Here is a 21,926-nt window from a genome sequence, read left to right on the forward strand (position 1 = left end):
TTTCGAGGCCTGAATCCTTCCAAGAGTAAGCGCATCATCACTGTTGGGGTGCATCAACAGTACCACCACTGTGTTTTAAATAAACAAGCAAAAAGGGATATTATCAGAAAAACCTGTCTGAGAAGCTCAGGCTTTCTGAAATTGGGCAGCCTAACACAAGTTATTTCTAACGTCTACCAAGGCAAGACAATGACTAAGCAGATGCCTGAGTCTCAGTGTACTCGATTGTCTCGAGTGGTAACTAAACCAGCAACTGTGGCTTTTGAGCACAGTTTATTTTTCACTCTAAATATCCCAGAAAACTACAGATACATTTTAACATGAGCAATATTTCTATCAAAAAATAGAATTGTAGTAAATGGAAAAGGTTTTGATTCTAGTGCAAACATTCACATACTGTGTCGACCATCTCGCATTAAAATCTTCCCCGTTTTTAAGTGTGCCCAGTCAGGTCTTGCTCATGCATCGAATGGTCAGACAAGTTGACCATTGTCCGATCATGCTGTTGATATGCTACATTAAAAAGTGTATTTGAATGTGAATTTGCAAATTAACTTTTTTCTACTTGCACATTTGCAGCAACTGTTTTTATGGTACTCTTCATTTCAAACTATCCGTCTTTCTGAATTTTATGCCAATGATGTTTCTGTTGCTTTAAACTGTATATTTGGCTTGTGCAGCTTCGCTATAATTGTGCAGGCCACAGTCCATTTTGCACTTGCACTTTTACTGAGGTCGGGAGGAGTGGTTTTGGGGCTACCCTGTTGCCGCTCTGGCCTCCATCGTGAGCCAGGCAGCGATCAAGTTATTTGGGGCCAGGGGATGTCAACACATTATTTACATTGAACCAGTGCGTGGACAAGCTGCTGGCACACCTAATGCAAGTCAGTCTGCGCCTGTCCATACGCTGCTCGCGCTCAGCACCAGCCATGCTGCCAGGTTTCACACAGCATTGGGCAAGTGTATAGTCAACTCTTCTTCGGAACACCATTTCTTAAGGTCTGGGATTTTATCTAAAGATGTGTTCTACCCCTGCTATTAATTTACCCCCTGTTTGCAGATTCCTTTCTTGCTCCCTCACAGGGCCTGATAGACTGCATGCTTGTACTCCCATACTTTCTCGACAAACTAGGAAACCTGGGAATACTTTAGGGATTCGGGCAGTGCTTTGTAATGTGTGCTTCCTTCATTAAAACGGCTTGCACATCTATGATTTACTGAAACATGGATGTCTGGCAGTTTTGCCCCTGACGTAGTATTAGCTATTGCAGAGGGATACTCTCTTATGCACTGTGATAGAATAGGAAAAAGAGGTCGCAGGGAGGCACTTGTTTATAAACAATCTTTCAACTGTGTCTCATTTGATCTAACGGAGTAAGTCCTTGGCTGGTGTATTACTATATCGACCCCCTGACTACGTAGGAGAGATGATATCTTCTCTGGATGAGTGTCTATCCAAATACCCGTAGAAAAATATCCACATTTCACAGTCCTAGGGGATTTGAACCTGTCTCTGGATCAGGCCTCATACTAACATGGTGACTGTTACTTGAAAATATGATATCTTGGAGAATGAGACAATTCGTCAACCAACCTATCCATGTGGTGGGCCATATCCGTGATCCTATTTTCTCAAATTGCCGCATCTTGTATCAGACATTGAAGAGTGAATGGATGGATCATGCTTTTATTCATTTTGAATGGCGGGTTGAACACTGCCCACCCCATAGAAATGGGGCAAAAGTCTCTAGCTCAGAGTTTAATTCCACCCTTAGGGAGTGTGTTCCGCCCATGATTGCTGATATAGAGTCTGATTATCTGGTGGATAATGCTTGGCTGTTACAGATGGTTAGTACTGTAGCACCTATCAAGGAGATATCTGTTGTTTCTAGGAGCAGGCTGTATTCTGCTCCTTGGTTTAACAATGATCTTAAGGAGCTCTGTAAGCAGTGAAAAACAAATTGGAAAGAGGTTAGAGAAAGAATTACCTGCCTCAAGAAAAGGAACTATACAAAAAAGCTCTAAATAATTATCATCAATCAAAAGGGCACAAGCAGATTTTCTTGCCATCCAAACTGTTGAACCTGGCAATGACTCTAGTGACCTGGATAAGTTACTTACCTGTAAATCCTAGTTCTCTTTCAGTGGTATCCTCATCAAAGTCATAAACACAGAATATTCCCGCCCACGTGCGGGGACACCGGAGCACATACAAAGACACATGTATATGTATGAAATATCTATGAAAAATAACATTTTAGTAGAGAATTTCAATACAAATATAATATATACATGTGCAAACAGTCAATGCAGCCTATTTTGAGAAGCAGGCTAAAAAAGCTTAATTTATTTCTTCTTATTTTTTGTTTTCCAAACATAAATTGAAAACTTCAATTAAAGGTGAACACTTTCTGTAGTCAAAGTAGAAGACCTAGAAAATGTAAGCACTTCATTTTAAAAGGGAAAAACTACATTGAAAATAAAGGAGCATTATTAGCCAATAGGATGCAAGGAGATTAACACAGCAGAACCAAACAATTGGCACCGGGCCTTTAAGACCACCGAGCACCTCCAGTATCCCACCATGCCTCAGGGGTGAGAGTGAGGTGACCGTTGGTTCACAGTTAGGTCAGTACTTTTTTTCGGTGGAAAGGAGAAATAGAATAGACAAATGAGTAGCGCTGCACTTTTAAAAATCACGTCCGGGGAGGAGGGTGGGTTGTTTATGACTTTGATGAGGATACCCCTGGAAGAGAACTAGGATTTACAAGTAAGTAACTTATCCTTCTCTTCCAGGGGATCCTCATCAATAGTCATAAACACTGAATAGATTAGGAAGCCCATCCCAAACCCCCGCGGACGGAATGATAGAAGTGCAGGAAAAATACACATGCTATGTAAATAAATTTCTTAGAGAAGCCTGACCCACTTGAGTGTCTTTTTTGGCATCTGAATCTATACAGTACTGCCTGGTAAAAGTATGTACGGATCTCCTTGTGGCAGCTTTGCAAATCTCAGAGATGGGTACATGCTTAAGAAGGGCTGCAGTCGCAGCTTTCCCTCTCATGGAGTGAGCCTTAGGTTCAGCTGATAATTGTTCGTTCGCCAATTGGTAAGCAGGCAGAATATACAAAACTATCCATCTAGAAATAGTTTGTTGTGAAGCAACTTCCCCTGTCCTCATATGTCCATAATTCACAAACAGGCAATCAGATTCTGATTGACTTAGTCTTATCAAGGTAAAATTTGAGCACCCTCTTAAGGTCCAGGGAGTGCAAGGCTTTCTCCACCGGAGTAACAGGTTTAGGGAAGAACTTTGGAAGTGATATAGTTAGGTTAATGTGGAAGTCCGACACCACCTTAAGCAAAAACAATGAGTAGCTTCTCAGAATCACACTGTTATCGTGAAAAAACGTGAAGGGTTCCCTCAAACATAGAGCCTGAATCTCACTGACCCTTCTAGCCGAGGTAATGGCTACTAGAAAAGCTGCCTTCCACGTAAGGTGTTGTAAAGAAGCTTTGTGGATGGGCTCAAAAGGAGTGGCCATAAGTATAGACCAGACCACATTCAATTCCCATGGAGGAGAGAGTTTCCAAATAGGTGGAAAGACTTTTTTCAAGCCCTCTGAGAAATCCTTAACCCCTGGCATAGTAAAGAAAGACTTTTGAGACGTTGACTTACGATAAGCTGTAGTGGCAGATAAATGTACCTAAATGGAAGAAAACTGCAGTCCTGACTTCGCAAGATGTAACAGGTAAGGTAAGATAACTTCCTGCTGGCCCAAAATAGGATTGGTATCATGCTACCGGCACCACATGTAAAACCTTTTCCATTTGAACGCATAGGAGCACCATGTAGATGGTCTTTTAGACTCCTTTAAAATATCCATGCATTCCTGCAAGAGCCCTAGATGTCCATATTGCAGGAATTCAGGAGCCATGCTGTCAAGCTCAGAGAGGGAAGGTTGGGATGCAGAATTTACCCCCTTAATCTGTGGAGCAGATCCAGTCTGCACGGCAGCCTCTTGTGAGGTTGTTCTGACAACTGGAGGAGGTCTGTGTACCAGTATTGCAGAGGCCATTGTGGGGCTATGAGTATCATCCTCATTTTGGACCTGTAGAACTTGTTGATTACCGCACGTATCAGGGGAATCAGTGGAAAGGCGTAGAGAAATGTCCCTGACCAGTCTATCAACAGAGCATTCACTTGCGTCCCCAGACGCTAGAACCTGGATGCGAAGTCTGGGCATTTTTTGTTGACATCGTCTGCAAACAGATATATTTGAGGTTGACTCCACTGTTGGAAGATGTCTGCTACGACACTGTCGTGGAGAACCCAGTAGTGGGAGTCTATTAGACTTCGACTTAGGAAATCTGCTTCTGAGTTTTGTTGTCCTGGAAGGTGGACCGCTGTGTTTCGCTATTAGCCAGTGCCAGATGGTCTGAGACTCTCGAAACAGAACGAGATGTCGTGCCCCCCTGTCTGTTCAGATGGACTTTCCCTTGAGAGATTAAATAAACGACTTGAGAACAAGATGTACCGCTCTCAGTTCCAGCAGATTGATGTGGTAACTCTGTTCCTTGCTGGACCATAGGCCCTGAGCTTGGAGGGGCTCCAGGTGAGCTCCCCAGCCCTGTAGTGATGCATCCATTACCAGGGTCTCAGAAGGAGTGGTCTGGTGAAAAGAAACCCCCACCAACAGATGTTGTCTATGTATCCACCACTGAAATGATGCTTGAGCCCAGATTGAAAGAGTTATTCCGTCTTCCCATTTGGCTGTGTGCTGACTCCACTGATTGTCTAGATTTTCTTGAAGAGGTCTCATGTGCAATCTTGCGTTCAGGACAATGAAAATGCAGGAGGCCCTTGAGCCCAACAGAGATGCTATTTGCAGTACAATAGGCCTCAGAGTGTGAGGAAGTGTGAGGCACTTCTGCGCTATTGATGATAGTCGTTCCTCCGAAGGATACACTCTTTCTAGCTTTGTGTCTAGTATTGCCCCCAGATAATGGAGTGTCTGAGTTGGAATGAGAGTGGGCTTCTGGAAATTGACCTGCAGACCCAGAGAGCTGAAAGTGTTCAGAACTATGTTGAGATGATTCACAGTCTGCTCTGTTGTGATGGCTTTAGCAGCCAGTCGTCTAGGTATGGATAAATAAAGATACTTATTTTTCTCAGGTGTGCCGCTATTGTTGCTACACATGTGGAGAATATCTGAGGGGCTGATTTTAGTCCGAATAGCAGCACCTTGAACTGGTAGTGTTGTGATGCCACTACGAAGCGAGGACATTTTCGATGTTTTGTTATGATCAGATTGTGAAAGTATGCATCCTGTAGATCTATTGAGGGCATCCAGTCTCCTCAAAGTAGCTGAGGGAAAATCTGATGAAGGGCCAGCATTCTGAATTTTTCTATTCAGATGTATTTGTTCAGATGCCTCAGATCTAAAATGGGTCTGAAAACACCTTCTTGGCCTTTCTTTTTCACCAGGAAATATCGGGAGTACACTTCTTTTCCTCTTTGAGCGGATGGAACCTTTTCTATTGCTCTTTTTTGCAACAGGATGCAAAATTCCTTTCGTAGTAATGAATGGTGAGCAGGCGTTGACCTCGTTCGTGGCAGAGGAGGTGGAAGAGATTTGAACCGAAGGGCGTATCCATTCTCTACAATGTTTAGCACCCATTTGTCTTTTGTTACGGCGTGCCACTCGTGAGCATAATTCATTTGTATTTATCTACAAACCTGTTCAGAGAGTCCCACAAAGAACGGTCGTATCTTCCCAAAAGCGCAGAGACACTGGAGATCTTCATGTATGCTGCTGAAGTCCCACACATTTTCCTGCCCAATGAATCCAAATATTTACTTTCCTTATCTGGAGGTACCATTGATGATGATGCCACTGAATGAGTCTTACGGGCAGCAGCTAAAATCAGAGTACGGAGGTGGATCAACCCTAAGGAACAAGGGATCCTGGTCTGGGGCTTCATACTTTTTTAGTATTCTAGCCGGAGCAGAGGGTAGGCTAGCAGGGGTCAGAAATGTGTCTGTAGCCAATTGTAAAAGACCAGGAACCAATGGCAATAACTGTCTTGAGGAGGCACGCTGATGTAGGGTCTCAAAAACTACCGACGATAAAGTAGTCGGCTCTGGAATATCTATATTAAGTTTCTCGGCCCCTCTGACCAAAACCTCGTTGAAGGTTGTAATATCATCAACTGGCGATACTCTTGCCGGAAGGGAGTTAGTCAAGGTAGGCGAATAGTCTTTGATGGAAGACTCCGATGCCGTAGACCACGAAGGAGATCTCTGCCGCCATTGCCGTGATCTAGAGGTTCTAGATCTAGACCTCCTCTTGGATCATGACCTACTGCTTGTGGGTGACCTTGACTGGCTGCGCTGTCGTCTAGGAGTGGGCTGGTCAGAAGTTGGCCTTGCACGCTCAGCGGGTGTCGCTGGCGAGAGCGTTCGAGGTAAGGAAGCCAATGGTGAATAAAGGCGCAAATATTGAGAGTCTGGAGAAGCTGGTGTTTTATTAAGGCTTTCCAACCTCCTCGGAGACATGTTTATAGGTGAGAGGTGCCCTACCGATGATGCTCTTGATGCCCTTGAAGATACACTCTGAATAGTGACTACTGGGTCTTGGTAAAGAAGAGCAGTCTCAGGAGTCTGTTGTAGACCTGTAGGTGACTTTTGATGGGGGTTGGTATGTAGAGCAGCTCTTTGCGAGACAGATGTCACAGGAGATCGTTGCCTCGACGTCGATCGACTGAGTTCTGCTGTCGATGAAGATCCATGAGTTCCTAACGTCGAGCGAGACTTCCCAGTCTTCTCAGGTCTCGACGACAAGCAGTGGCCCGTTGCAGAAATATGCCTCGACGTTGAATGTTTTGATGTCGAGGGATGGACAGACGGAGATTAGTGCCTCGACGTCTCACGATATGGGGACCTCGACCTAGTTCTTGAGGCAGACTTCGACGATGGGTGCCCCAACATCTTAGGATGACGACTAGCCTTTGATGGCGTGTGAACACTGATGTACCTGCTCAATGTCGATTAGTGTGCGACCGTTGACTGAGAACTACCCTGATGAGGTAGTTGAGACTTCGACGTCTTGTCTTTCGATGTCGCTTGCATCGGCGTCGACGGCGGTGTGCTCTTCGACACCCGGTTATGCGACGATGGAAGGGATGATGTCAACGGTGAAAAGACAGGAATTTTCCTACCGGCCGATGTCTATCTGGCTCGCCAATGTTCAACACAGTCTTTAGAAGTCTTCTCCCTTTCATGCAGACCATGTAATCAAATCCTTTCTCTGTCCTTGAGAGTTCTTTTGGACAGATTCTTGCAATGTCTGCATGTGTCCGGCCAGTGACTCGGAGGCAAACATACTATGCTCACAGAGTGTGGGTCTGACTGGGCCTTCTTTTTCCAACAAGAAGTACATTTCACAAAAAGTGAAGACATATTTGTGAGAAAAAATTGTCCTTCCACTCAGGAAATATGAAGAACCGTTGAGTAAAGTAGAGGAAAAAATAGTTTAGATAATTTTTCTGGCCAAATAACCAGAAAATTGAGAGCTCAATGCTCCAGGATCCTCCCAGAAGAAGCTGGAAAAAAGAACTGACCTAACTGTGAACCAGTTGTCACCTCACTCTCACCCCTGAGGCATGGTGGGATACTGGAGGTGCTCAGGGTCTTAAAGGCACAGTGCCAATTTTTTGGTTCTGCTGTGTTAACCTGCATGCATCGTAATGGCTAATAATGCTCCTTTATTTTCAATGTAGTTTTTTTCTCTTTTAAAGTGGAGTGCTTACATTTTCTTTGTCTTCTACATTGACTACAGAAAGTGTTCACCTTTATTTGAAGTTGTCAATTTATGTTTGAAAGAAAAACCTCAAAAAAATAAAGGTTTTTTTAAGCCTGCTTCTCAAAATAGGCTGCATTGACTGTTTGCACATGTATATATTATTATATTTGTATTGAAATTCTCTACTAAAATGTTATTTTTCGTAGATATTTCATACACATACATGTGTGCTTGTAAGTGCTCCGTGGTCCCCGCACATGGGTGGGAATATTCAGTGTTTATGACTATTGATGAGGATCCCCTGGAAGAGAACTTCAAGATTGTCAAGAAATGTACCCACTCTGGTACTCTGTGACAGCCGCTGGATGCAACCCGTAAGATGTGTTCACAGCTATCAGACTTTTTTGACTACAAAATTAAAGGCATTGTGGACACATAACTCAGGCAACACAGAGCCCCTTGATGCTAGTGGGTCAGCAGACTTGAATGAGCCCCCTTAACAGACCTTGCCCTATTCTTTGCAGGAGTTTGCTCCTATTTAACTGGAAGAATCTGGACAGGTTTTAGAAGCTTGCAAGTTGGACTCACCTGATGGTCCCTGCCCGCCGCATATCATTGCCTCTGACAGCACAGCCATAAATCCGGTCCTAAATTCTCTTCTGAATAGGCTCCATCCAATCTTTAGTGGTAGCTAGCTGCTTGAAACAGGGCAAACTGATTCCCTCATTGAAAATGCCATCTGCTGACAAATCGATTTTGGCAAACTTCAGACCTATTTCCTTGCTCCTGGCTTTCACTAAGATACTGGAGAAGCTGATCAATCGCAAACTGGTTATTTAGAACAACTCCGGTTGCGGTGTCCTCAATCAGGCTTCTGCCCCGGCTTTAGAACAGAATCCATCTTGGTGGAGGTCACGGACACCATTAAGCTGGCGGTGGATGAGAGGAAACAGGTGGTGTTGCTACTCTTAGATTTATTTGCGGCTTTTGACATAGCATCTCACCCCATTCTCTTGCAGTGATTAGGAAACAATGGCGTTAGAGAAGCCACATTTGCTTGGTTTCATTAGTTCCTATCTGGTAGAAGCCAATCGGTGTAGATGCCCCTTTGCGCCTTGGATCCTAAATCCCTAGGATTTGGTTCCCTCAGGGCTCTGCCCTGAGTCCAACATTGTTTAAGGTAACTATAACACACTGCCCTGCCATGCACAGTTTTGTGTTGTTTTTTTTTTTTTTCTACAAATATTACATTGATATTAACAATGTTATGAGTGCTGTAATTTTTGGGGTAATGAGCAGTGCATGGCAAGGGCGCAAGTTATAGTTACCTTAGGATACTAGTTATAGTTACTTGAGATAACTTTAACAGGTGAATTTCTCTGGTTTTGTACGTTTAAAATGTGAAACTAACTACAATGTCCCTGTAACCTTTGTTTTTTTTTCAGTGAATTTCTACTTTTTTTTTTTTTTTTTTTTTTAAATAATGTATGGTGATTTTCATTACTATATGTTAATCCAGCCACCACCACCGCACGGGGTGGCAGTTGGCCTCCGGGCCTGGTCCCCCAAAGTTACATATAATGAAAGCACTGGGGAGGTGGCAGTACCCAGGCTGCTAGGGGTAATTGGGGGGAAGCCCGGTGCCGTAACCCCCACTCCCATAACCCACCCCTCCCCCCCCCTCCCCTCCCCAGGTCCTCATAACAATGAAAAATGCACCCGGGGCTTGGCCCGCCTGGGGGCTTAAATATTTGTTTTTTAATTTCACTTAATCAGCAGATCCGCTGCAAATCATGGTGACATTTTTTTATTTTTTTCAATGCTTTGTAGCCCTTGGGGGCTCCCTTTGGACCAGAGCTAACGGGTCAGGGTGTCTCTCCTCTGGCCCCTTGTCTTTTTAATTTTCTGTGGGACTCGGCGGAAGCAGTCCCAAGATGGCCGCCAACACTTCCTGTTTTCAGCTTTTAATCTCAAGCTCAGATATACAAATGTGTTTTCCCCTTTATATCTCCTAAACTACAGAACGGATTTACACCAAATAAGTGAAAGCGTTATCTGTGTACCAAAACCTAGCTTTCTGCAGAATTTGGTGTAGTTCTGTAGTTGTGTCAAAAAATCCTATGGGAAATAACATGGGAAACACAACTTTTTTTTACCCCCCCCCCCCCCCCCCCAAACCTGCTACTTTTTCGCGGTCCACGATGGATGGATCACCCTGAAATTTTCCGTGCGCTACAAGAATCACAGGGCACTTTTTTGGAAAAAGTTCTTGAGGATTCTTCAAACGGCGGCAAAGATATATACGCAAGTCAAAAAACACATTTGCTATGGACACATGATCCTAACCATAACTACCTAGTGGCGACAGACACTAGGTTATATATATATATATATATATATCACCATTGGCTGTACTAGTAGAATCCTTTGGGCGTGCAAATTGTGTCCATCGCCGATGACACTCAGTTTCTCCTCACTTTAGACAGAAATGTGCCAAATGATTTTAACAGATTCAAGGCTTGCCTACAATTCAGTGCGAGCAAAATGGAAATGTTGTTCTTTCACCTAGCCCCACCCATCTGGGATGGTGAATTGTGGCTTAGCTTGGTTTCTCCCCGCCTTCTCCAGCCACCATCTCACGTAATTTTGTGGTGAAGTTTGACAATCTAGCCTTTTTTGGTCCTCCGGTTGCTGAAGTTGTGGGGTCATGTTTGGGGCTCCTGAAATCTCTAAAGAAATTTCTCAATCTCCTCCTGCTGCAACATCAGAAAATTGTAATACATGCCCTTATCACCTTTCAGCTTGACTGTGCCGGTTTACCATCTTACCAACACAGGCAACTCCAGCTGGTACACAGTGCCGCTGCTTAGCTTCCGTTGAGACTCCAGAGAGGTGACCACATTCATCCTCATTTGAAGGTGCTGCACTGGCTACCTATCAAAGTACAAGTGCTGTTCAAGGGACTCGTAGTAGCACACAGGGCCTATTTTTAATGGGTCTTCAATACCCTGCCGACTGGATTATTCCTTATCAGCCAGTAAGAATCCTTCATTTTTCAGACGCTATGATAGCAGTGGTCCTGTGAGTAAAGAGGAAGAAGTGAGGTGGCACCTCCTCCTTTCTTGCTGTTTGGAACTGGAATGCTTTTCCTTATCTTCGGGTTATGAAGATTGTACTCGCATTCACATGGAATCTTAAAACATGACTTTGTAAATTGGTATATCGATAACTTGTTCAGCTTAATGGTAAATAAATCTGTCTGCTCCAGTGCACTCATTAATGAGCTGTGTGCTATATAAATCCTGTGATTAATTGATTGAAGTTCATCGAGTGGCTGTTTCAGAAGGGAACTAAAGAAATCTGTGTACTAACAGACTGATTAAGGAATTCATGAAAGGGATCTTCAGATCTTTCCCTCTGATAAGAAAGCCTCCAGTGGTTTGGCAACTCAATACAGTACTGTTGCAGATTACGTGTGCAACCTTTGAACTGATTTTAACGGAGGAATGAAGATACTCTTATGGATGGTAGCTTACTTCTTACGTTAACATCAGCGGTGAGGGTCAATGAAATACAGGCCTTCAGAATTAGAGCCTTTTTTCCGGTTTCTCAGTGAGAGTGCAACATTGAGTTTTAATCCATCAATTACCTAAAGGTGCTGTCAGACTTCCACTTACTATAACCAATTGTAGTAAAGGTATTTGTTCTACATCCATGCACTATTGTGGAAAGAGCGTTACATTCTGTAGATATAAAATGATTTCTGAAATTCTTCTTCGACAGAATTAAGAGCTTAGAAAGTCAGATAAGCCTTTAATCGTCCTCAGCAATCCATATGAAAGAGAAGCTGTTTCTAAATAAAGTGTAGTATGATGGATTGCCGGTGCTATTTCATTTAGCCATGAGAAAACAGGCAGAGCACAGCAGCCAGCCTGTTTATTTTACCAGTAGTGTTGCTACATCCATGGCATTACTGTCCGATAGAGACAGAGCTGAGAAATCCAGCAGTGGGCTATCTTTTTGATTACTTTATCTGTGGAGTAATGCCTACTACACTGATTCAAGCATGCGAAACAATGAAAGATCCAATACTAGAGAAGAAAAAGGTTGCTTAACTGTAATGGTAGTTCTCAGTTATTGGTATCTTTCATAGATTAACATTCGACCTGCCTTCTTCCCTGCAGTAGGATCACTTAAACTATTACTCCTTTACAACAATGCAATGAAATCTGAAGTATCTTCGCCTCCCAAGGTGTGGTCTTCAGTTTGATTTTCTCTGATTGAAGTTTAGATCTTTTCAAATGATGAGGCCATGCTTACAAGCTCTAGGCTTTGTTTAACATAGTATTCCTATTGTGATGTTACTATGGGACTCCCAGCTCGATGACGGAGATGGTTCAAGCTTGTGAATCTAAGAAAAAAACAATACTGGAAAACTACCCTTTACAGGTAAGTAACTATTTTTTTCTTTCATATGCTTTTCCATTTTGAGTTCAGTCTCTATACTTGCACGTAATGCAAGTAATCCATCTTGAACACAACTCAACCTCTTATCTCCTATCATTTCCCACTCTGCACTTTTGCCCCCCAGTCACACCTCATTTTGACAACTTTCCTGGTTATAGTCTATTAAGTTAATCACTGTAAATAGTTCATACTGAGTTTGTCATTCAAGCTTGCAGAGCTAAGCAGATGTAATTGCTTTCTAGATGATTAACATTTGGATACTAGTGCTGATCAAGTACACTTGTTTGTTTTCTGATTGATTAGGACACAGCAGAATTTTTGAAAATGTTTCAGTCTGAAGTTCCTATGAAGAGAGGAGCTGTGTCTGCTCAAGATGCTTCTTTACAAGAAAGAGTTCTTGCTCAGGTATTGATTCTGGTGTCGTTTTTTACCCCCAATGATCTGCGAGCATGGCAGGCACATTTCAGACTAAACTGTTATTTTTAAAGGTTGTCATTTTCATTGCTTATTTGGAAACAACTACATTCTGTCTCAAAACATAATGGATGCTAAGACGTGGCATATGAACTTATAGCAGCCCAGCAAAACCTTTTTTTTTTTTTTTTTTTGCTATTGCTATGGTAAAGTGGCTGTGTACCGTGTTCATCTCTCTCAAAAACAAAAGTCAGTATTCAAGAGAAACTGCTTTTGCCAAAGGCTATGGTAATTTCTGTTCTCTGATGGTGATAGCTACAGCTTATTTTTAGGATATCCAGAGGAGGCTGGTCTACATTCAGTGCGTCTAAGTCCGGAAAATTAAGGTGGTCATTAGTCTATTGCGGTGGATCCTGGTTTTAGTTAGACACACCAATGATAGGTTAATGAATTGAATGTATTGGACTTCATCCCATTTCTATTTTTTGATACATGTGATTACAGTAAAATCTCAGTACTTTGTTCCCTTCAGATTAAGTGTTGAGGAAATTATTGGCCTGTTTACAAGGATGGGCTTTATAAGAATTTGGAAATTTAAATTACATATAGTTTTCTTGATAAGATATTGAAAAATTGCTGTGTAGCGTGGAAGTTCTTCCTAGATCCCATACTGAAATATTTTTTTTTAATTTGTGTGGGAGACCATATGTCTCTTCCCTACTCACCCCATACTCTGTGGCTGGTTGAGATAGTGTGAGATGGACTGAATCTACCTGCCTTGATTAGTGGAAAAGTTAATATTAAAAGAATTAAAACGTGGAAAGAAATATTCTGACATCTTCCGTGTTTGCTAGGGATAGTTCTGAAGCATCTGAATGTAGTTGGAATATCCACGCTAAAGATGCACTGCCATTGTATCAAAGTTCTCAGTATGGTTATTTCTGTAAATCAGGGTAAGTCTAATCTATAGTCAATTGCCAGATTTTCACTAGGGCCATTGGAAGTATGTGATTCTGCAACAACAACTTTTTTACCCCACATAATTATAGATTTGTCGCACTTGCCACATGATCCACCATCTGATGCATAATCTGCAGGTTTTAACCAAAAAAATGTGTTCCTCCCTCAAACGGATTAAAGCTTACTAAAAATGGGGTGACATGTTCACATGTAGAGGAGGGCCCTTCGCCATGGTTCACTACTCATCTTTCAGTTGCTTAGTTCTTTATTCAGTTGTTAACCTCGTACAAATGAGGTGAACGTTGCCCAGACAATATTACCATATGTAAAAAATTCAAAGTAATGAACTAATGCTACCAGAATTGTGCTGCATTATGCGACTTACTTTTTTTTACTTAATTTAGTCAATCCTGTCTCATAATTTGGTGCTCCACTACCTCATAATTCCAGTGGCCTTGACTTTAAGCTATATAACAATTGAGCTCAAACTATGTATAAGGAATCCAAATGTAATGTACATTTTGCTTTTTTTCAGCTGCGAGCTGCTTTGTATGAAATCCATGACATCTTCTTTGTTATGGATGCTTCAGAAAGAATGAGCATTCTTGAACATGATCGTGAAGTCCTCAGAGAAAAGATGATCAGGCAAATGGTGCGTTTTTGCTTTGTTTTAAGTTAAAGTTAAAGTACATAACTTAGTCATTCAATCTGATTTATACTTGTGTTATTTATATAACAAAAAGTATGGATTTCAAACTTAAGTTAGAACCCTGCTAGTAAATTATAGCACACATACTATGTTTGTGTTTCACTTTTGTAGCCCTTTGTCATCCTTGCACACTCAGTGTGCAGTTGTGGATCATATTTGTGACATACTCACATAGAAGTAAAGTAATTGTTCAGTATAAAATCTCTAAAAGAGGCTTCAGGGTTAGTCAGGATTTGTGAAATAGTTTCGGCATTGGAAGACACTTTTCTCATAGACGTTTATACCAATAAATGATCCATAAAATAGTCTTGCATTGCTCTTGCTCTAACACGACCGATAAGTAATGTCAGAACATTTAATTTGTAGTATTTTTGATGGTGACTTCTTCCCTCAGATTCTTCACCTTATGTATATTGTACACACGCCAGACTTGATCAGGAAGCTTTTATCCCAGCAGTAGCTCACCAAAGTTGCCAGGTTGCACCGTGTGGCTTCAGCTTTGACTTTGCCAACCCAGGATGTGATGATACTAGGACATATAAGGCGTGAAGTGGTGAGCTAGCATCCACTCATCGTTTTCTGCTACTGACTAGAGGGCTGGAGCTCTTTGTGCTTCCCTTACAACATTCTAAAGCAATTAGGTTGAATTGCTCCTAAAGTTGCAGTGTTCAAGTGTAGTAAGAATGTCCATGTTAGGCCCACACTTCTGCATCTGAAAACAACCAGATAGGCCTGTGGTTCCAAGGAGGCCAAGTTATTTTTGTTTAAGGTCCGCAGGGATATGTTAAAGCAGTCTTTCTCTCCTTCATGTAAGTCTCTCAATGTGGAACAGTCTCCCAAGAGGTCTTCCTACACAACACACTATGGCGGATTGTTTCTTTCTCTCCTTCATGTAAGTCTCTCAATGTGGAACAGTCTCCCAAGAGGTCTTCCTACAAAATACACTATGGGGGTTGTGGTCAGTCGTCCACAAAGGTGGCTGCATTTGCTTGAGCTCCGTGTGAATTAAGAATATGGAGGTTTCTTTGCCCATCTGACTGTTGATGAGGTAGTGTGAAGATTGGAGGCAGTGACGCTAAACAAGAGAGCTTGTATCCCTGGGAATGGTGCTGCTGCTAGTGGGAGAGTAGCCACATTGCAGTGGAAACGAGGACTGCTTCACAATTCATAAACAGTGGAAAAACATGGGTGTTTGTAACTTCTAGTGGGCTTATGGTAGAAGTGCACCAGAGATTAAAAATAAAAAGCAATATGGTAACTGTGAAAGGCAAAGAAAGATGAGAGGAGTCTGATTTCCTTAACCTGTAAGGAGCCAAACCTAAACTGTAGAAAAGGAATCGTTATCCGATGGGCCTTCCTTTGCCAAGCAGAGACACATGCTGGCAGCTTGTGAAAAGATCAAGAAGTCTGTATCTGGTGCGGATTCCAAGTTTGACAAGCGGAGCAAGCTGGTTGTATTGTTGGATGGATAGACTGCTACAGTAGAATCCTAGATGAAAGATCATGTCACAACAGCAAGTTGGGATCTGAGCCTGTACAGTCTGGCCCTGGCACCCAGGACAGAAGTCTTGGGGAAACTCAATACAATAAAACCAAGTCAGAGTACTTGGTCTCCTAGTGAGAATCAGGTGTGTAGACTTCTCGCTCTTTACCGCCAACTGGATCATGGACATTCCGTACTGGGATAAACATTCAGTATATGTGGACAAATGTCACATTCTCAAGTTCACTGGGGGGTTGCCACAGGACAGAAAAGAGGCCTAATTCTCACATTTCGGGTACGAGGTTTGACTGATGAGAAACTATTGGCATTGGTGAATTGAGAAAAAAGAACTCTTCTTTAAAGGTCATAAAACCCTCCTGTTTCCTGCTGTGAACTCCGAGACAATAAAAAAGAGGAAGGTTCTGAATATAGTTGAAAGTTAATTTATAGTGCAAGAGGTTCATGCATGCCTGTTCTATCTATGCAAAAGTCTGAGTTACCTATGTCAAAAAGGGCCGTTTGCTGGGATCCAAATAGTGCTAAGTAACATTTCAACACACTAGTGCAGATGAAGGAAAAATTGCTTGCAATTAATTGAAAGAAGGAGGCTATGCATTCCCTTATGTAAAAGAAAGGAGGGAATCCGTAGTTTTCCGCCAGGCTGGTTGTAGGATTGTGGGAGTTGCTGGTTATAGAATTGTTGGAGTTCAATAGGTCTTAACAAAAAAAGAATTAGACCGAGGCTGGGCATGAAAGTACAAAAGTGGTAGCTTGACATTTTATTGTGTGCTTCCCTATACACCCAATTCCCTTCTACTCTAACAGTGTGGACAAATGTCCAGTCTCTCACAAATGTTTTGTTAACCGAAACACGCTATTACTGTATTGTGTGCTTGACGCTTAACAGTTGGGCTCCCAGAACCATCTGGAGTATCAACACCATTTCCTGATCCCAGACTTTTCCTTGTCATCGGATTCTATTTTGACTAGGATATGATAAGCTTGAATTTCTAACTCCATTGACCAGCTGGCACAGTTTGAATCCTTCAGGCATGCTGTGGATATTTTCAGGTTGGCCCTGTTCTCTGGCATTGGATCTTTTATAGATTCATACGTTTGAATCATTCCCTGTCGTCAAGGTGGGAGTGCCACAGTATCCTTTTTTTTTTTTCTTTTTTTTTTTTTTAAAGAACTAGAAATCATAATCATAGCTTATAACAATGGCTAGAAGACATTACTTTCATCAATTTATCCACATCATTTATCAAGAACCAAACTCCATCCGAGGAGTCGACAGCACCCTCTAGAACACTCCCCACCGAGGCATCTTCCCTCAGATCTTTTACTGCACAACATGTGAATGGAGTCTTCCTGAACTCTCTTCAGTTCTTCAGCATTTAACCAACTTTTGCTAATCCAAAGACAACTTTACTCTTCTATCTAACAGAGACAAACAATAAAATGACTAAAACATCTAAGAAAGGATTTTTCAAGCCCTGTGGGACCTGTGGAAATAAAGGCTACACTCCAAGAAGCCACTCAAGGAGTGTATCTACTGCCTTAATCCTGCCCACAAGGTAAGACTGATTGATCTGTCTCACCTTTTCTTCCAAAATTTTCTAAGAACCATCAACAGCTAAATACAAGCCAGCTGTAAAGAAGTCTGCAATATCGCCATCTAAAATGCCAAAGAGGACAACCGTGACGATGACCACGTCTACAGCCACATTGTCGACTACGACAATGCCGTCAACAGCAAACCTAACAGCACCCTTGACGGTGACTGGGAAAGCAAAGACTTTGTCGACCTATACCATCAACAGCAACACTATCATTGACAAAGACCCCATTGTCAATGGTAAAACCACTGACTAGGAAACCACCAGCATTACATTTACATACCGACCCGACAATGACACTTGCAACAGTACTGTCAATGACAGATAAACCAACTCAGTAATTGTGCCCAATCATATTTCACCTACCAAGGTGTCTCCTCTACCACCATAGCCATCTGTTGGATGTAGGCGACTTAGATGATGGTGGTGTTCCTTTTGGAGGAGCTCACAGACCCTCCAGACTTAATGTGAAATATCAGGAGGCGGATGAGGAGGGCTACTATGAATTTCTTTATGAACCACAATAACAATCCATAAAAAGACATAAATACTAAACAGTATGTGGAGCATTTTTATCAATTTGCTTAGACGCCATCTCAGGACGTCTGGTCCAGGTTCCAATGACCCTAGTCCAAGACCTTCTGGGCATGTTTAAAGACTATTTAAAACTGTTTCCAGAACCTGCAAAGTCAGCATCTCAGTTACGTCTGCCTCAACCTCTGATGCCAAGAACTCTTTGTCCTATTCCACTGCCTGTAACTCCTAGAATAACCCTGGCGTCTAACATTGCAGTGCCTCCTATGGACTATCCATCTTCCTTGGATGAGGACAGGGAAGAAAGGGAAAACCCCAAATAATCAATCGGCTCCAAACGAATAATATGATTCTCATTTCAGCATCTTCCCCACCTTCGCTACAACCAGTGGACTCCCCACTGGATGCTATCAGAGGCTTCCATAGTCTGATTTAGAGAGCTGCAAAACAATTCCAACTGCCTCTAACAATTAAGCAATCAGATTGCTTCTTGTACGATATCAAGAAACCCACAAAAAACCTATTACATCTGGGCGGGAGGCATAAAGATTTTGAAAAATCCTGCCACAATATCAGCAGTCCTGCCAAGGATTGAGATATATATATATATATATATATTTTTTTTTTAAATAAAAAAATCACAAGACTCCTGAGGGTTCGCTTGCATTTCTGGTTTGACACCCAAAGTCAGATTCAATGGTGATGCAGGCGGCCCAGTGCCGGTCCAAGAATCCTTCAACACCAATCTCAACCCTGCCTGACAGAGAACGCAGACAACTTGAAAACATAGGCAAGAGGTTCTCAACAATTGAAGCAACAACTATTCGAGCAACCAATTCGCTAGCAATATTAGGCAGATATGACAGGGAAATGTGGTTGGACATCGCTCCATAGATAGATCTCTGCCTCAAGATAAGAGATGAGACAAACAAAATCTTGCAGGAAGGAGAGAGAACCTCGTCAGACACTATAGATTTTCCTATGGATATAGCCTCAACAGACTTTAGACGGTTGGCAGGGTCAGTGGTCCGTATGCGTCAAGGGTGGTTGAAGGCCACTTCATTCAGGCCAGATGTGCAGACCAAGATGTTAGATTTGCCATTTGACAGAGAGGTTCGGTTTGGCAAGTATGTTGATGACGCCTTTCAAGCAATAAAGGGGGACACATCAAGATTCTTGTGCACTTTGCAAGTTACAAAGGTGCCTTTCCGAGGAACACTTGATAGAGGCTTACCAGAATTATCAGCATTGTCAGCCCTTTCAGCAGCAGTATAGGCATCCCTACCAGCAGCAAACTTACAGGTCGCCTCCAATAGTAGCTTACACCAAGCAGTCTCCAAGGAGAAAGCAAGCATCTCAAACTAGAGACACTGACAGAAAGCGGTGACATCTAAGGAGTGCCACATGTAAACTTTTCAGATCACCAACCCGTGGGAGCACAAATTTCCAACTTTTCCCATCAGCGGCAGAAAATCACCTCGGCCTGATGGGTATTGGATCTTTTCACACACACTCATACTTTAGAATTTATGAGAATTCCGCTGAACACGCTACCAAAAGAAGCGCACCCACTTCATCTCCATCTACTTACAAGAGGTGTTAGCCATGTTACACAAAGGGGCAACAGAGAAAGTCCCACATTCTCAGATAGGAATGGGTTTCTACTCCGTTTTTCCTAATAAAGAAGAAATTGGGAGAATGGCGACCCATTTTAGATCTCTGAATACCTGAGACAACAGTTATTTCGGATGATAACCCTGCAAGACATCATGCATCTGCTCAATCACAGAGATTACATGGCAACTTTAGATCTACAGGATGCTTTATTTTTATATCCCAATTCATCTGAAACATTGCAAACTCCTCAGATTCAGGGTAGCCAGAACTCACTATCAATTGAAAGTCCTCCTTTTTGGTCTCAAATCTGCCCCTCTCATCTTTTCGAAATGTTTAGCTCCATTCGCAGCCCACCTAAGGCCAAAAGGTTTCCAGGTCTTCCCATACCTCGACGTTTGGCTTATTTAAGCATCAACTGCGTCAAGAGTGACAGTGGCCTGTGTTCAGTTGTTCCAAAGTTTGGTTTAACAGTCAACTATCAGAAATCATTCCTCCATCCATCCACAAAGATAATGTTTCTGGGAGCATTACTGGATACACTCCAAGATGATCCATTCTTATCAAATGAAAGACAGATAAGACTAAAGAAAGTTTGTTTGTTTGCCTTTTCAAATTTATTCTAGGGATGATGTCCTCTGCCATCTCAGTGGTGCCCTGTACCCAGCTGAGAATGCTGCCTCTCCAGGAGGGATTAGACGAACAATGGGTTCAAATAAAAGGTTCTTTTGACAGTCTCAGCCGCATCACACAACCGTGATGAAGGGTCTACTCTGGTGTACAGAGGCCAGCAAACTGCCATGCGGACTAATATTCTTATCCCTAGTACCCAACTATATCACTACTACAGACCCTTCCCTGGATGGTTGGGTTGCTCATTTGCAGGACCTTCCAAATAAGTGAAATTGGACACCAAGTCAAAGGAAGATGCCTACAAACAACGTACAACTCTGAGCAATTTCATTAAGTCTATAGGCTTTCCTTCCAAGTATAACGGGGTCATTTGTGCTAATACGCACAAACAACACAGCATGCACTAATTAAATAAGCAAGGGGTCACAATATATCTAGTTCTATCCAAGGAAGTGCAGAGTCTAGACATGTGCTTTGACACTTCAAAAAACATTATGAGCAGAACATCTGCCAGATGCAAGCAAGTTTGGCAGATACATTGAGCAGAGTAAAACACAGCTGCCACAAATGGGCAACTAAATCTTCCAAAGATGGGCAAACCGATGCTAGTCCTATTAGCTGCACCAGAGAACCAGAAATGCTGATTTATGCACGCTGACACCCTCACAGGGTGACAAGGGATTTCATTTTCAATCAGATGGCTGGATATCTTTGCATAGGCTTTTTCCCCCATCCCTCTCATACCCAGACTGCTCAAGAAAATTAAGCTGGAACAGTGTTGAATATTTTTGATTGCTCCTCGATGGCCTAAACATCACAGAGCTACTACTACTACTACCGTCAGCCAAACCACATTCAAATGAAACCTGGGAGGAACTTATTATTGTTGAACCACAACCAAGTACTTCATCAAATCCCAACTTCCCTGCATTTATCTGCTTGGCTCCTCTGCACCATGAATTCACAACTATAGATATCCCTCTGGAATGCAGAGATATTCTTGTTATGTTACTAGTATTTGTTGAGCACACGCACAACAGACCGTTTTTTTTTTTTGGTGCTAGGGTAACAGGAGCATATCAGCCTACTCACAGGCATTAGTTATATGCTTGTCTGAAAAGCCATGTTTTTAGTAGTTGTCTAAATTTCATATAGCTTGGGGCTGTTCTGATCTCAAGGGGGAAGGGAGTTCCAGATCCAGGGAGCGAGTGCTGAGAATCTGGAGCCACCCATTCTCTTCTTTTTAAATGTAGGGATTGTCAGAAGATTCAGGTGAATGGATCTTAGCTTTCCAATGGCGGTGTATTTTTTAAATTGGGCTGACATAAAGGCTTGACTTCTTTCATTGAGAGATTTAAAAATGAGGAAGCCAGTCCTTTGTTATGCCGGAAGCCAGTAGCGTTTTCTCGTCAAAGGGTGGTGCGGCCGGGGATGTGGCAGTGTCTGGGCTGTTGGAAAATTAACCTGGCTGCCTAGTTTTGCGCTATTTGGAGCAGGCGAGTGAGATCTTTTGGGAGGCCCAGGTTAGAGGGAGTTCGTATAATCTATTCTAGAGATGAATAGGGCAAATACAACTTGAACAAGGGCCTCAAAGATAAGCAATTGACAGAATTTCCTGATTCTACAGAGTTGTAGAAAACAGGAAGAAGTTACCCCTCCTAGTTGGTGTTTCATAGAGAGTTCCA

At 42.4% G+C, this 21,926-nt stretch overlaps 1 protein-coding gene across 6 annotated transcripts in view; it reads left to right on the forward strand.

Moving 5' to 3' along the window:
• Positions 1–21,926, forward strand: part of CCP110 (centriolar coiled-coil protein 110) — a 425,941-nt gene that overhangs the window by 285,755 nt on the left and 118,260 nt on the right. For all 6 annotated transcript variants that reach the window (XM_069210241.1, XM_069210243.1, XM_069210242.1 and 3 more), the window contains 2 exons: positions 12,579–12,680; positions 14,185–14,301. In XM_069210241.1, the coding sequence (XP_069066342.1) occupies positions 12,579–12,680; positions 14,185–14,301 (219 nt within the window). The remainder of the gene's footprint in view (positions 1–12,578; positions 12,681–14,184; positions 14,302–21,926) is intronic.

This window comes from Pleurodeles waltl, chromosome 10, assembly GCF_031143425.1.
Source record: "Pleurodeles waltl isolate 20211129_DDA chromosome 10, aPleWal1.hap1.20221129, whole genome shotgun sequence".
Classification (NCBI taxonomy): domain Eukaryota; kingdom Metazoa; phylum Chordata; class Amphibia; order Caudata; family Salamandridae; genus Pleurodeles; species Pleurodeles waltl.